This window comes from Mustelus asterias, chromosome 9 (assembly GCF_964213995.1).
Source record: "Mustelus asterias chromosome 9, sMusAst1.hap1.1, whole genome shotgun sequence".
Taxonomy (NCBI): Eukaryota; Metazoa; Chordata; class Chondrichthyes; order Carcharhiniformes; family Triakidae; genus Mustelus; species Mustelus asterias.
The window spans coordinates 64,821,792-64,839,045 of NC_135809.1; the positions used below are offsets into that span (position 1 = coordinate 64,821,792).

General features: G+C 44.5%; 1 protein-coding gene across 2 annotated transcripts in view; it reads right to left on the reverse strand.

The window, feature by feature from the left end:
- Positions 1 to 663: 663 nt before the first annotated feature.
- The window catches only part of LOC144499138 (tetraspanin-33), a 38,903-nt gene continuing 22,312 nt past the window's right edge, over positions 664 to 17,254 (reverse strand). The window contains exons 4-8 of one of the 2 annotated variants that reach the window (XM_078221217.1): positions 17,090 to 17,164; positions 16,511 to 16,606; positions 8,789 to 8,917; positions 5,572 to 5,730; positions 664 to 1,497 (exon numbers count right to left, since the gene is read on the reverse strand). In XM_078221217.1, coding sequence (XP_078077343.1) covers positions 1,411 to 1,497; positions 5,572 to 5,730; positions 8,789 to 8,917; positions 16,511 to 16,606; positions 17,090 to 17,164 — 546 coding nt within the window. In that variant the 3' untranslated portion in view covers positions 664 to 1,410. The remainder of the gene's footprint in view (positions 1,498 to 5,571; positions 5,731 to 8,788; positions 8,918 to 16,510; positions 16,607 to 17,089; positions 17,165 to 17,254) is intronic. The other variant, XM_078221218.1, reaches the window with a different exon arrangement.

Below are 17,254 nucleotides of genomic sequence, written 5' to 3' on the forward strand. Positions count from 1 at the left end.
GATGTGGGTCTGTTACCTGGGGCAACCTGAAAACTTGGTGCAGTGCAGTGGCACATGATGTGAAGATCCATTTCTGACACTGACCTGTCATGTGAGATGATTTTTGACACTGCTACAATGGCCTGGGGAGAGACTTGGAGCATTCAGATGCAGAGCAACATTTTTCCATGTTCTTTGGAGTGTGTTCTTTGAAGATATCCTGACCCTGGCTAACCTCACCACCTCCCTCCCCACCCCGCCTCCCCCCCCCCTCCCCCGCTCCCCCCCCACCGTGAAAACCTCGCCCTTTTCTTGGATTCTAGCGGTGTAACAATTGTATCCAATTGTCCCTGGATCTGTATGCCCTCTCTGCCTATAGCTTCCTGCACCATGTCCCTGCAGTTTGAGGATTATAAATATCCCAGCAGTCAGTGCACGAGTGCAGCTCCCCTTTGAGAGGGAGAGCCTGTCTTTAAGAACAGCAGGCTGGCTGCACTATGTGGTTTCTACACAAGGTTATCAGGCCTACCTGCAGAGCACAGAAGGAAACAGCAGTGCAAAGAAGAAGGAAGGAGCTGCCCGGCCATACACTACAATGATGCAAATGAGCTGGGTACCAAATGTATTTCATTCAGATCAGTAAGCGGAGGTTGTGAATCACAAACTGTGTAGCCAAACACTGTTGCACATGAATTTCGAGCCCAATATTTTAATATTTGAATAAAGTGATGAAAATGTTTTATTGACGTGTGCCTCTGTAGCTTAAAATGAATTGAGAATCCCTTTCAATGGATCACCCCGTATCGTATTGGGCCAAACAGATCAAATGCGCCCAAATTGATCTGCTAAATATAATTGGGTCAGGCGGACAGGACTCTAGCTCGCTTGGTGCCCTAAACTAGTGAGAGGAAATGTAAATCAGGATTAGCGCTCTTGTTCCTAATTCTGTGGATTAATTGGGATGGGAACATTGGTCTGTATGTGACTCCAGGTTGACAACAATATGTGGCTGGCCTAGAAGTGAAATAGCTCAGCAAGAGTAGAATTGGGCAGAGCTGTGCTGACCCTCACTGTCAATAGTAAAACAGACTACTGAACATTGCTACAGTGAGTCAGTGCAGTAAGGCCATTTGGGAGAGTTACTGGAAAGCAGCATCATTCATGGAACCATACTCCAGCAAGAGGCACTAACTATTGTCGATTAGTAAAGAAAGACTTTCCCTACGATTGCTGCTGTTGGCGGTATGGGAAAGATTGGATTTGGATTCCAGTTGGACTTCCTCCTGTTCAGTGAAAATGGTGAAGGTTCAGTGCAGTCAGAAGGAGTGCAATGGATCTTCGTGTGGATCTTCATAGGGAACAGATGTTGCTGCTCTTCTAGACATTGCTAATGATGAATTGAGAAGGATGGGTTGTCTCTGGGAATGGAGGCTAGGATGCTGTTCTCTTTCGAACAATTTTTTTCTTGATGTAGTGGATTTGCTTCAGCAACACGACTGTCAGTGAGATGATGGCAATCTGAAAATGAGGAAAAAGACAAGACAATGAGAAAGCAAACCAAAATTGCTACGTCCCCCTCTCTTCTCCTGTAGAAGTTGACTCTTGTTAGAGTACAGTTGGATGTTCTTTCTGAGCGTAGACAGCCTATTTGATCAGGTCTCAATAACACAGCTCAGTGCACAAACACATGGATAATGATGGCAGGAAAAGACCCTCTGGCCCATCCAGCCATGTCTCACATGCCTACAATATAGACACCCAACCCAGTCCCACTCTGTCCACCAATCCTCATCCTGCCCACCCCACCGACCCACCCCATCCCCCCACTCTGTCCACCAATCCTCACCCCACTCCCTGCCCACCCCACTACTGCCTCATCCGCCAATTCCCACCCCATCCCAACTTCCCCCGCCCCCCCTCCCCCCGTGGCCCCGGCCCCATCCCCCCTCGGCCCTGGCCCCGTCCCCATCCCAGGTGAAAAACTCATGCCTAACCTTGCTCTTGTATTGCAAACTCACACTCGCCCAGCTAGGTTTGGTTAAACAGTATCAACCTCCCACCAAAAGATACTGAGGTCAATTCGGGTACTTGGGTGCTAGTGTAATTAGCTAACTCAGCATGGACCATGTGATTCTCAGCCCCACTTCAAAAAGCTATCAGGAAAGCTATTATCCACCAGATGTGTAGTTTGCTGGGGCTGACTGTTATACAACTGGGATTCATTGCACATTGTGAGAGCTGGTAACCCACTCAATGGAGGACTCATGTCATACAGCATGTTAGTCTCACCAAACTCTCACTTGGACTAAAAGAATTGAATTGTCTTTGCAGGTTTAAATTTGTGGTATTGTTTTTGTTTTGAATTGGAAGTTGAAGGCTGCAGCAATGCTAGAAACAGTAGATGGGAACAGTAAGTAATGGCAATGTTACTGAACTAAAAATCCAGAGAAACAAACTAATCTCCCCCAGACACACGGCATGCAACCAGTGGAATTTAAATTCAGCTCGAACCATAGAATCCCAACAGTGCAGAAGGAGGCCATTCGGCCCATTGAGACTGCACGGACTCTCTGACAGAGTTAATTAACAAAGCTGCAATTAAAAGCTAGTCTCAGTAATTTAATAACTAAATTGTCATAAAAATGCATCTGTTTATTCATGTACTTTAGGGAAGGAAATCTGCCATTCTTACTCACTTTGGTCTGAATGTGACTCCATATCGACAACAATAGTGGCTGACTTATAACTGCCCTCTGAAATAGCCCACCAAGTCATTTAGTTGTATCTCTATGGAAACATTGAAAACAAATAAAACCGGACCACCTAGGCATCAGAAGCAACAATGCCTCATCCAGCCCTGCCAACCCTGGAAAGGCTCCCTTACTAACATCTGGAATTATAGACCAGTGAGTCTCACGTCAGTGGTAGGGAAACTCTACCAAAATTGGTAGAATTGTCCCACAGACATGTCAAGCAATAGCCTGACATAGTCACACTAACCAAATCATACCTTACACATAATGTCCTTGAAGTAGGAAAAATGTACAGATGGGTACATATGAGATGGTTGCCTGGCACACAAACAGTCACCTGGGAAAGAGACATTAAACGGGCACTGACTTTCAGTACAGACAGCCACCTGAGATTAAAACATAAAGGACAGACAGCTATTCAAAGTTAAACATGCAGGAATCAAATCCTACAGGAAACCAGCCAGGGCTTAAGGATAAGCACAATAGGGGTAGATAATGAGATTAGCTACAGGTGGGATCAGGAATACATAACTGCAGGAAAACCAATTACTGTGAATTACTATATGAATAGGCCGAAACTAAAAACCATTGATAGTCACTGACGTAGGAAATGTATCCATTCATAAGACAATGCAATGTTAACATGTTCATGTCTGTATCTGTCTGTATTTGTCTATAACGATGTGTTAACGATCGATCACCTACTTGATTACAACGATGTGATAATGGCTAGCTGTCCGGTCCATCTATTGTGTAAAGGGTATAAAGATGGACCGCTCCTATTGTCTCATTGAGAGAAGGTTTGCTGCTTGTTGGTGCCTTTTCTCCACGAAGCTTCGTTAAAATAAAACTGTATTCTTGAAACCTTCAAGCCTGACCCAGTGGTACTTTCCCCACAACATCCTAAACACCTCCATCATCATCATCCCTGGTATGTTCCAGTCCACTGGCAGCAAGCACACACCTGGTGGCACAGTGGTATACAGGTGGGCAACAGTTGCTCTGGGAGTTCTCAACATTTAATACAAACTCCATGATGTCTCATGGCTCCAAGTCAAACATTGGCATAGAAATCTCCTGCTGTGTACCACCCATCACCCTGTCTCAGTTGCTGAATCAGTACTCTTCTTTATTGAACATCACTTGCAAGAAGCACTGAGGGTGCCAAGGGTACAGAATTATAGAATCATATAGTAAAGAAAAGGCCCTTCGGCCCATCGAGGCTGCACCGACAAGGTAGAAACACCTGAACTCCCACCTAATCCCATCTGCCAGCACTTGGCCCATAGCCTTGAATGTCATGATGTGCCAAATGCTCATCCAGATACTTTTTAAAGGATGTGAGGCAACCCGTCTCTACCACCCTCTCAGGCAGCGCATTCCAGACCGTCACCACCCACTAAATAAAAAGGTTTTTCCTCACATCCCCCCAAAGCCTCCTAGCAAGGCACCAGCAAATTCACGCAAGAGAGAAGTTGTCACCTGCTCCCATTGTGGAAAGGGATTTGTCACCTCAGCCAATCTGCTGAGACACCAGCGAGTTCACAAGTAACTATTGTGATTGGATTTTACTGTTAATCGTATTCAAACTGAATCATGTACATTTGGGTCTGTTTCTGCTGAATTGAAAAACAACTCCAGCTCTGTTAAAGGTGTCTGGTTTTATTTGTTTTCAATGTTTCCATAGAGATACAACTAAATGACTTGGTGGGCTATTTCAGAGGACAGTTGTACGTCAGCGACTATTGTTGTCAATATGGAGTCACATTCAGACCAAAAATTTAAACCACTTGAACCTATGTCCCCTCGTGACTGACCCTTCAAACAAGGAGAACAATTGCTCCTCACCCACTCTGTCCATATCCCTCATAATCTTATACACCTGGGCAAGTCGCCCCTCAGTCTGTCTCTTACAACTGAGCCAATTTTGAATCCACTTTATCAAATTACCCTGTATCCCATGTGTATTTACTTTCTTTACAAGTCTCCCATGTGGGCCTTGTAAAAGACTTTGCTGAAATCCTTATAAACTACATCAACTGCATTACCCACATCTACACATCTGGTCACCTCCACAAAATTCAATCAAATTTGTTAGGCATGACCTCTCTCTGACAAAGCCATGCTGACTAATCCTGATCAAACCTTGCCTCTCCAAATGGAGGTAGATGCTCTCCTTCAGAGGTTTCTCCAATAGTTTCCCTACCGTTGACATGAGACTCACTGGTCTATAGTGCCATGGATTATCTCTACAACCCTTCTTAAATAGCAGAACTGCATTAGCTGTTCTCCAGTTGTCTGGCATCCCCACATTGAAGGATAAAGGCAACAACCATCACCTGCAAGTTCCCCTCCAAGCTACTCACCATCCTGACTTGGAAATATATCACTGTTGCTGGGTTAAAAATCTTGAACTTCCTCCCTAACAATACCTACACCAGATGGACAAGGCAGCAGCTCATTACAACATTCTGAAGGACAATTAAGGGTGGGTAACAGATTCTGGCTGTGCTAGCAACGCACACACCCCATAAATGCATAAAAAGAAAGCAGGACTAGAGAGCCAGTGTTTTGGAGATGCCAAAGTTGACTAAAGGATCGAAAGATCATAGGAAGCATAACTAAGGGAAGAGAGGAGCTGAAAGAGTGAACAACAGCAGTGAATACTCTTGATTCCAGCCCTGCGAGGCTGCAGGAAAAAGAAACCAGGAATAAGAATCGAAAGGAGGAATACAATGTGATTTTCCTCTCTTCAGCCTGGGAGACTGAGGAGCTTGGAGAACATTCAAAGGAACAATGAAGCCAGTTCTACTTATAAAATAGTGAGGATGACACAGACCTCCAACAAGAGTAGGCCAAGGCCTAGACCACCAATCAGAAACAAGTTCTGCTTTCCCCAATTGACGACCATCTCCATACATCCATTAGTGTAGATTTGTTTCCGAGCTGTCCAATTTTTCATCGATTGAGTCTCATATCCACACATGGTGTTGAGTACCTGTCAGGGAGAAAGTGTTGTAAGATTTGTTGTCTCATAAAGAGGACTAGAGGCTTGTATGATTGAACAATAACTGTTTATTAATAATACATAACAATACACATAGATATAGGATACACTCCTGACTAGCTATTACTGTGATGATAATGTGCCTTTAAGAAATATACTTATATCATGCTTCTGGAAGGGATATCTTGTAAGGGATATGTTTAAAATTCAGATCTGTTTAGCAAGGTGCCAATTTGTCTAGCAAAACCTCTAAGTTGGTAACTGGAAGCACAGGATAAGTACTCATTTTAGACCTGGAGTGTTTGCTTTGAGCAGAACTGATGCATTTGTGTTTACTTGGGTCTCCCCCTGGGGGAGTATAGAGTTTTGATTAAAACAGAAAATACTGGAAAATCTCAGCAGGTCTCTGTGAAGAGATAATCAAGCCAATGTTTTGAGTCAGGATGACCCTTTGTCCGGGCTGATTAGGTTGATTGACAAACACAGAGTCATGTGTTTAATGGGAGAAGCTAATCTTGAAGATATACTGTTTCAGTTTCATTTTTAAAATACAAGCAGTTGCTGCTTTGGCTGCCAGAAGAAAACATGTCTCTCTCTCTCTCTCTCTAGGTGTTCTGGAAGCTCCAGGACTGTTAACCTAAGTCAGGCAAGTATAGCTGCGTTTTGTTAACTAATTTTATCAAATCCTGGCAGATTTGGCCTGATTGGGATGTTAGCCTGCTTTCCTGGACAAGCTTCAGGATAAAATAGCGGTCTGGTCCCAAGATGCCATCAGAAGTGGACCTCCTTGTTTAAAATTGTGGGGTCCTTACTGTCAAATCTCGAACCCCTCCTTTCCTTTTTACCACACTCCTTATAGAAGTTCCACTGGGCTGGGCTCAGTGCAGCAAATTAATTCCCCACCCTCCATACCCCAATAATTGAACTGCTTGCTGTGAAGAAAGGACAATAAGACCAGGTTCTAGCAGACATTAAAGAGCCTGAGTGGATGTTTTGAGTAGAGAAGACCAGAAAGGAACAAAGGGACAAGAATGAGCCATTTAACTCTGAGGTTGTTCTTGTTGTATACTGCACTCATTGGATAAGAAGAACAGGGAGTTGTAGCACATGGGGTTGGGTACAAAACAACAAGGCAGCTTTATTACACAGCTGTTAATGTTACAAAGGCTTGATCTAGACTGAGGCAAAGCCTGCGAAGCAACCAATGATATCACAAACTAATCACATGACTAGACTCTTAAAGTGACCATGCAACAACAACCCCAAATACAAAACAATTCTGCTATTCAAATAGACCCTGGCTGACCTGTGCATCAATTCAATGTTCCCGCCTTGGCGGCATACATCTAGATACCCTTCCCCAACAAAAATCTATGGATTTTGGTAACACAATCGCTAATTAACCTCCAGCACTAACAGCAGAATTTAAAATTTCCAAATTTCCACTCCCCTCTGTGTGGGAAAAAGTGCTTCCAGATTTCAATCCTAATGATCTGGTTCTAATTTTAATAAGATGGCTCTTCATTTTTGATTAAATAGTTTCTCTATATTTGCCTCTACAGGTACTATGCCTTAAGAGGGAACTGGAAATCATGGATTTCCATTAGATTGGTCCATGCCTATGCTTAAAGTGTTAAAGTTTATAAGTTTTCAAAGTTTATTTATTTATTAGTCACATGTAAGGCTTACATTAACACTGTAATGAAGTTACTGTGAAATTCCCCTAGTCGTCACACTCCAGCGCCTGTTCAGGTCAATGCACCTAACCAGCACGTCTTTCAGATTGTGGGAGGAAACTGGAGCACCCGGAGGAAACCCAAGCAGACACGGGGAGAACGTGCAAACTCCACACAGACAGTGACCCAAGCCGGGAATCGAACCCAGGTCGCTGGCGCTGTGAGGCTGCAGTGCTAACCACTGTACCATCGTGCTGTCCTTAGCTAAGCTAAGCATTGCAGTGGTTTGCTGTTGCCTTCTGCAGTACAGCTGACCAGGACATTCTCCCACTCTTGGTCTATTAGAAGGATTTACAAGCTAATAATCAACCTGTTCCGCAACATCACAAACATACCTTCCTTGGGATTTGAACCCGGAGCTTCAGGCCCAGAGGTAGAGACACTATCGCTGAGCTGCAAGATCTCACTTGCTGTATCTACGCTCAGCAAATTAACATTTTAAAGACCTTGATTAGCTCACCTTGAACGTTCTTCCTATATAATTAGCTGAGATTATGCAACCAGCGCTCAGAATTCGACCATTAAGCATTGCATCATTCAGGTGAATTTACGCTGTATAGCCTCCAAGCCTAATATATTCTCTTTTCCACGTTCACCCCATTTCCATTTCTATTATTTCTTCTTTTCATCTTATTTATCCATTGTTATCAATTTATATTCTTATTTTTACTTTTCCACTCTAAAATCTCGCTTCCTATCTTGTTTTCCACCCCAACTCCACTAGAGCCTGTTACCACATTCCTCAGGTTGTCTTTTGACACTCTGCAGTTTTGTTCTGCCATTCACACATTCCGATCTCTTAATGGACACTTGTAGCACCATTCCCAGCGTTATTATCACCATTCATATTCCCTTTGTCTTTTTGTCTATGCCAGTCCCATCAATTACAGCCACCCCAATGCCCCCGCCCCTTCACCCCATAGTATAAATCTTGTCCAATTTTCCTTCTCTTCAGCTCTGATGAGCGTCATCCAGACTTAAAACATTAGCTCTATTCTCTCTCCACAGACGCTGTCAGACCTGCTGAGATTTTCCAGATGTTTCTGTTTTTGTTGTTGTTAATATATCCTACCTGTGATGCAGAGTGCAAAATTGAGTACAGTACTCCTCCCCTATCCCAGTGGTTAAGACCAATATATCATGAGTCATTTTGCACCTGTGTATGATCAGCTCTTATAATCTTCTTACAATGTTGTATGAAAATTCATTCTGAGTTCCTATTCACATTCCAACACCTAACAAAAAATCAATGCTTAAATAGAAAGTGAACCTTTCCTAGGCCAGAATGATAGTACAAGGCAGCACTTCCTCACCTTTTCAATGCCCAAGATACAGCAGGAAAATGGCACTCCGCACCGTTCCAGACTGGGGTTAGCAGCCGCACAGCTGAAATACACATTCTTGGACCAGTCCCTGAAACTCAACACTCCACAACATTTGAACTGAAAGGAAGGTAAAAGGTCACATTCACAATCGTTCAGCAGATTCATCCTGGAAGAAAAATAACTCTCACTTAAATTTTCCTCGTCAATTTGCTGCTGATTAAAACATATCAGTGTTGGGAAATACAGTTATTTCAAACAGGGTACATGGTTCCTTTACCACAGATTGTAATGTACAAGTGGACCGGGTGCATAAGATGACACAGTAAAAAGTCTCACAACGTCAGGTTAAAGTCTAACAGGTTTGTTTGGTAGCACAAGCCACTAGCTTTCGGAGCACTGCCCCTTCATCAGGTAAGTGAGAGTTCTGTTCACAAACAGGGCATATAAAGACACAAACTCAATTTACAAAATAATGGTTGGAATGAAAGAATGGTTGACTCGCATTTCAACCATTATTTTGTAAATTGAGTTTGTGTCTTTATACTCCCTGTTTGTGAACAGAACTCCCACTTACCTGATGAAGGAGCAGAGCTCCGAAAGCTAGTGGCTTGTGCTACCAAATAAGTCTGTTGGACTTTAACTTGGTGTTGTGAGACTTCTCATTGTGTTTACCCCAGTCCAACACCGGCATCTCCACAGCATAAGATGACCCCATTTTTCCAGCTCCAAAAATGGTGTTTTTGTATACAAGTTGATCTCAATCTTTCAGCCACAACATTAGTTTTGACCCACATATGCATGTAATGCTTAGTTTATAACAAAGTGCAAGGGAGCAAGAGGTGATACAGGCCATGTTGCGAAGATGCACAGGAGCTTAAGACATACCCACACAAAGCAGACTGAGCGTGGCAAATCATGAAGAGCACTAAGTCTTTCAACAAAACTAATGAAGCAAGAAGCTGGTTTCAAGGCTTGTCAAATGCACTGCAGTGAGGGAGTTCAGAGTTCATGAAAAACTGGTGCAAGAAGGGAAGTTCATAGAATCCCTACATTGCAGAAGGAGGCCACTTGACCCATCAAGCCTGCACTGACAACAATCCCACCCAGGCCTTAACCCGTAGCCTCACATATTTACCCTGCTAATCTCCTTGACACTAATTTAGCATGGCCATTCAACCTAACCTGCACGTCTTTGTAATGTGGGAGGAAACTGGAATGCACAGAGGAAACCCACGCAGACATGGGGAGAACATGCAAGCTCCACACATGGACCCGAGGCTAGAATTGAACCTGGTCCCTGGCGCTGTGAGGCAGCAGTGCTAACAACTAACTGTGCCACCATGCTGCCCATTGTCCCAGATGTCCGAGAGCAAATGCTTCATGCAAACAAGGGCCAGCCTCTGGCCTAATCTTGAGAAACATGTACCGGAATGGGTCCTCGGAAATTATCAGAATGGTCTCATTTTCTTCAGAAGTGACGTGTATAAACACACCTAAGTGAGTCAAATCAATTCCTGAGACCAGCAAAGATTTCCGAACAGCAGCTCATTGTTGCAGCTGCTTTATGGAATGAAAATGCTTAGTCATCGGCCAGAACTTTCCAGCCATTCACATTGATCTTCCAGTCCCACCGATAGCGCACCACCGCTGTTGGTTTTCCGGCAGTTTGGAATGGATTCCATGGGAATCCCATTGATAGCAGCAACAAGAAGATCCCACTGCTGGTGAACGGTGTCTCCTGCCGCTGAGAAACACACAACGGGCGGCCAGAAAATTTCACCCTTAGAGTTTTGCAGCACGGCAAGAAGGTCTTCAGCCCATCGTACCTGTGCTGGCCATTAAGCATCGATCTATTCTAACCCCATTTTCTCGCACTTGGTTCATAGCCTCATGTTGTTTCATGATGTTTCAAGTGCTCCTTTATTTGCTTCTTAAATGTTGTGAAGATTCCTGTCTCTACCAACCTTTCAGTCAGTGAGTTCCAGATTCCACCACCCTCTGGGTGAAAATGTTTTTCCTCAACTCCCTCTAAATCTCCTGCCCCTTATCCTAAATCTATGTCCCCTGGTTATTGACCCCTCTACTAATAGGAAAGGTTCCTTCCTATCTACCCTTCATCATTTTGTACACATCAATTAGGTCCCCCTCAGCCTTTTCTGCTCTAAGGAAACCAACCCCGGCCTAACCAGCCTCTCTTCATAGCTGAAACGCTCCAGCCCAGGCAACATCCTAGTGAGTCTCCCCTGCACCCTGTCTAGCACTGAAGCAGAAGACCAAGATCAGCTCAAAATCATCAAAAGACCCTGACAAGCCATTCAAAGATCATGTTTGCATCAAATGTAATAGGTGGATAGTTGATAGAGAAAAAGCCTTCACAAAGTGAAGAGTGTGGAATGAGCTGCCGGATAAAGTGGTAAATGCGGGGTCACTTTTAACATTTAAGAAAAACTTGGATGGGTTCTTGGATGAGAGGGGTGTGGAGGGATATGGTCCAAGTGCAGGTCAGTGGAACTAGGCAAAAAATGGTTCGGCACAGACAAGAAGGGCCAAAAGGCCTGTTTCTGAGCTGTAATTTTCTATGGTTCTAAAGAGTGGAAATACACACGTTGCCTCGCTTGACATTTGGCATGGTTTGACTATCGACTCATGGGTTGCTGTTTGGGCACATGTTGTCATCAGATTGTTCAAAACATGTGGAATATCTAATTCAATGAATGGACAGGAGGGATGGTTCTGAAACCGAAAGCACCAGATCTGATTAAGAAGTGAGATCCTAAAGATGATGCCACAGCTAAAGTAACTTAGGCCAAACTCTGTGTTGGATGCTGAAGACCTGTTGTAAAACACTTTAATTGAGGCTAAAGGTATTTATGTACTATTAATATATTCAATAAACCCTGCCACATGATGATGAATCATATAATGATACGAATTACCAATGTTTTCTTTCCACATTTGAAAATGGCAACCACCCACATTCTATAAATCAACCCTCATTTTTGGAACAAATTTTGGAGGCTTCAAAGATCAACTTACATGTTAGTATCTACACTCCTGTCTTATCAGGTGCTTTCAGTTGAGGTACAGGATGTAGTAATTGCAGTTACACATACTCATATATCTTCTCCCATCAACATATCTCAACCACAACTTCAGAAATGCATCAATGTGACATTTTTTGATACCCAATGTCAGATCCTCTCTAGAAGAGCCTATTTAGTTTGTGCTTTGGGTCCTTCACCAGGGAATTAAGTTGAACTTGTTTTGCATATATCCTTTACAACCCATAAGCAGGAGATGGATAATAAGGTTGGCAGTGCCATTAGCAATAATAGCTAGCTGGGTCCTCAAGCATCCTTGCACAAGTATGCTATATGCTGGAGTAGAAAGACAAGTCAATCTCTATACTGGTACCATGTTTTGCACTGACTCCTGTTACAATCCTTGGCCAGACCCCCAGGTTATTGTGAGATCCATCAAGGGACCTTGAAACATTTTGTTTCAAGTTGACAAAGTTTGAGATTTAAGGCACATGCTGATTGAATAAAGCTTCAAGCTTCCACAAGATTTGAACAAATAAAAATGAACTTTACTGCACAAGGTCAGAAAGAAGAAACAATTTACAATATCTATCTTTACTCTAACATTCAAGGTGAGTATGAAGCACATGTGTATTTACAAGCAAGCTGTGGTCAGACCCACAGCACTGCACAATAAATAATAAATGCAACCAAAATAGATTCTATGGATTTCTGAAGAATCCACCCAGACATTAGTCACAGAATGAGTCAACCAATCTCACTGAAACTCTGCCTGTCTCACAAGGGTTTCCAAATTACACCTTCGCCTTGGAATTCTCTCCGAACGTCGCTCCAGTTCAGACAGTTCCCATGATGACCGACCTCGCTCATGCACACTTTCCAGATTTAACTGCCAAACAAGCCAATCAGCCCAAGGGCAATTAGGGATGGGCAACAAATGCTGACCCATATCCCATGGAAGAATAATCAAAAAATTCACCGGCCCTGCCATAAGATCCCACCATTGTGTTTGAATTTTATTTGAGATTGAGAAGTTCATTTAAATAATGCAAACTAAACATGGGAACAGTAAGAAGTCTCACAACACCACGTTAAAGTCCAACAGATTTATTTGGAATCACAAGCTTTTGGAGCACTGCTCCTTCACTCAGCTGATGAAGGAGCAGCGCTCCGAAAGCTCGTGATTCCAAATAAACCTGTTGGACTTTAACCTGGTGTTGTGAGAATTCGTACTGTGCCCACCCCAGTCCAGCGGCGGCAGCTCCACCTTAAAAGTGGGAAGGGAGAGGAAGACAAATGACTCTCATTAAAATTGTTTAAACTTAATGCATTGCACCATGAGAAGGTATCACATTTAAGTGATTCCAATCGCCTACGTGCAGGACAGGCAGGTGGACACCTGCCTCATCAGTCTAGACCAGGAAAAGGCATTTGACAGAATATCGCACAGCTACATGATGGATGTGCTGTCCAAAATGGGCTTTGGGGAGGGAATCTGCAATTGGATCCAACTGCTCTACACAGACATCAGTAGCGCAGTTTCAATCAATGGGTGAGAATCAGATATGTTTCAAATCAGGTCTGGAGTCAGGCAGGGCTGCCCTCTCTCCTCCGTCCTTTTTGTGTGTTGCATTGAACCCTTTGCCGAGGCCCTCAGAAGCGACCCAGGCATCAAAGGGGTTACAATCCCAGGCAGCGGAGGGACGCAAGTCAAAGCCTCCCTCTACATGGATGACGTGGCTGTTTTCTGCTCGGACCCCTCGTCTGTTCGCAGGCTTCTTCGAGTCTGTGAGCAGTTCGAGCTGGCCTCGGGGGCCAAAGTCAACCAGGGTAAGAGTGAGGCCATGTTCTTTGGGAACTGGCCTGACACATCCTTTGTCCCCTTCACCATTAGGGTAGACTACCTCAAGGTGCTGGGGATATGGTTCGGAGCGGCAGGGGCATGGGCCAAAAACTGGGAGGAGTGCATCGCCAAAGCCAGACAAAAATTGGGATTGTGGGAGCAACGCTCCCTCTCCATTACTGGGAAGAACCTTGTGATCCGATGCGAGGTTCTGTCCGTGTTGTTGTACGTGGTGCAGGTGTGGCCTCTCCCCAAGTCCTGCGCAGCAGCAGTGACCCGGGCCATCTTCAAGTTCATCTGGAGATCAAAGATGGATCGTGTCCGCAGGGAGGCGATGCACAAATCTCCAGAGAACGGAGGGAAAAACGTTCCCAACGCCGCCCTCATTCTGATGGCTACCTTTGTGTGCGGCTGCATCAAGCTGTGTGTAGATCCTCGGTACAGTAACAGCAAGTGCCACTTTTTTTTGAGGTTCTACCTGTCCCAAGTGTTGCGGAGGATGGGTCTGGCCACATTGCCGCGGAACGCTCCAAGTAGTTGGACCGTACCGCAGCACCTGTCCTTCGTGGAGAAATTCTTCCAGAAACACACCTTTGACCACATGGCTATCAAGCAGTGGTCAGCACGTAATGTCCTTGAGTCCCTGAGAGAAAAGGAGACGGCAGATCCTGTTGGATGGTTCCCTGAGCGGACTGTCAATTCATTTGGCAGAATGCCTCATCACCAGAACTCACAAACAAGCACCAAGACCTGGCTTGGCTGGTGGTGAGAAGGGCACTCCCCGTCAGATCCTTTATGCACGCCCGGGGTCTCAACCTCACCGCACACTGCCCTCAAAGCGGCTGCGGGGCTGATGAGACGGTCGCACACCTCCTTGTGGAATGTGCCTTTGCAAAGAAGGTCTGGAACGAGATGCAGTGGTATTTGTCGCGGTTCGTCCCGGCAGCTCGGTGACACAGGACTCTGTGCTCTACGGGCTGTTTCCGGGAACGCACACCGAGACAAATATCAACCGCTGCTGGAGGGCCATCAACTCGGTGAAGGACGCGCTTTGGTCCGCCCGAAACTTGCTGATCTTCCAGCTGAAAGAATTGTCCTCGACCGAGTGTTGCAGACTGGCACATTCCAAGGTCCAGGACTACGTGCTCAGGGACGCGCTCAAGCTTGGGGCAGCCGCCGCCAAGGCACAATGGGGAAAGGCCACCGTGTAAAGCGTCTCAACCGAGGCAGACCGAGGGCCGGGTAACTGCAGAATACCCTCGGCCTGCGTAACTGTGTGCTAACCTGAAAAATAACGGCACACAGTAAACTCTGACACATGTATGTAGTTTTAAGAAATGAAATGTAACGGAATGTAATGTTTTTGTGAATGGGCACGGTATTGTACTGTAAAAATGATTCTTTTTTACACTGTTTATGACTTTTGGATCTGTAATTTTGCAATGTTTTATTGGAGAGTTTTTTTTGTGTGAATAAAGTATATTTTTGAAATAAAAAAAAAAATTTAAGTGATTCCAATGAAACGCTTCTCGGCCTTTTGGCTGGGATCAAGTGTAGTGTGGAAAGGATGCTGCACTTGGTTGAGGTCATTGGGTTGCATTGGGGCTTCATGTGTTTCATGTGAGGCAATTTTTGGGGGCGGCGTCTCGGCCTTTTGGCTGGGGTGCGGGTGGGCCCGGGTCTTGGGGGGGGGGGGGCCTCCCCCTTCTCCAGTCAGCTTGGCTCATGTAGATCAGGCCCAGGACAGGGTGGTTTGGTCGCTCGCCCTGTCTTGTCAGCCTGGATCGGAAATGTCTCAACTTGTTGAGACTCTGAATTGGATTTTATTTGATTGAATTGGAAAAGTATATTTTAAAAAAAATTTAAGTGATTCCAATGAAAATGAAAACCAATCATTCAGCTGCAGATTATAACCAGAGCACACTGACTGATACAGCAGATTCAATCATTAAAACAAAAACAAATTACTGTGGATGCTGGAATCTGAAACAAAAACAGAAAATGCTGGAAAATCTGAATAGGTCTGACAGTATCTGTGGAGAGAGAAGAGAGCTAATGTTTCGAGTATGGATGACCCATTGTCATAGTTGACTGAATGACTCTTTATCACAGTAAGAAGTCTAACAACATCAGGTTAAAGTCCAATAGGTTTATTTGGTAGCAAAAGCCACTAGCTTTCGGAACAGGCTGTCCCTTCGTCAGGTGGGTGGGAGTTCTGATTACAAACAGGGCACAAAGTTTGCAATCAGAACTCCCACCCACCTGACGAAGGGACAGCCTGTTCCGAAAGCTTGTGTGGCTTTTGCTACCAAATAAACCTGTTGGACTTTAACCTGGTGTTTGACTTCTTACTGTGTTTACCCCAGTCCAACGCCGGTATCTCCACATCATGACTCTTTATCAGACAGGGCTCTGATGACAGGGCGATATGTTGGCACAGTGGTTAGCACTGCTGCCTCACAACGCCAGGGACCCGGGTTCAATTCTGGCCTTGAGTGACTGTGTAGAGTTTGCAAAACCTGTCTGCGTAGGTTTCTTCTGGGTGCTCTGGTTTCCTCCCACAATCCAAAGATATGCAAGTTAGGTTTGGCATGCTAAGTTTCCCCTTAGTGCCCCAATATGTGTCGGCTAGGTGGATTAGTGGGTAAAAATGTCAGGTAATGGGGATAGGGCCTGGGTGGGATGCTCTATCAGAGAGTCAGTGCAGACCCAATGGCCGTATGACCTCCTTCTGCTCTGTCGGGGTTCTATGATTGTCTCTCCACAGATGCTGTCAGACTTGTTCAGTTCCAGCATGTTCTGTTTTAGTGACAGCAGAATCAATACCTTTTTCTGGATGTAATCAATAAGATTCTGCAGGTCAAGGTCATCCCTGTATCTGATTATCCCTTTCTCGAATAATGCCACACTCTTCCTTTCAACCTGAAATGAATGAAATTGAATTTAGAACTGATGGGAATTTTTGTATGCTACTATATCACTGAAGCCTGATAGACAGGAAGGAAGACCAAATGATTCCATCCTCATTGGGAAACTGCTAATGGCACTAGAGGGACAGGCCTCCTTGTTCCTGAATGGTTCAACGCGTCAAGGCTTCAACTATTTCGAGCGCCTGACAGTGATCAGAACTCTCATCTAATGCCAATCAATGACAGATACCCATCGCGGTGAGTCCATACCAGTTAGTCACATTCCCCTGCCCTTTCCCTAAAGCTTTGTCAATTGCAGTAACTCCAGAAGAACCGGATAAGTTGCTTTTCCATGTTACACGTGGGTGCTAAACTAAGGACTGCTCATGCAAACTGTTTCCAGATTCTTCTTTCCCTCTGCACTAACATCCGCCACTTGACCAGCTGGGAACCCTCTGCATAAAGAAAGATAAAAATAAATGAATATTCATTTTACCTTTTCGGAGAATATGAAGCAAAGTATGGCACCTATTACCTGAAGCAACAGGATGACCAGGAGCGACCACATAAACTGCAAATATAGACACAAATCTCAGGTTATGCCGTGCAGACTAGTGTTACAATGATAGAGAAAGATTTGGAGAAATATACTGGAATATTG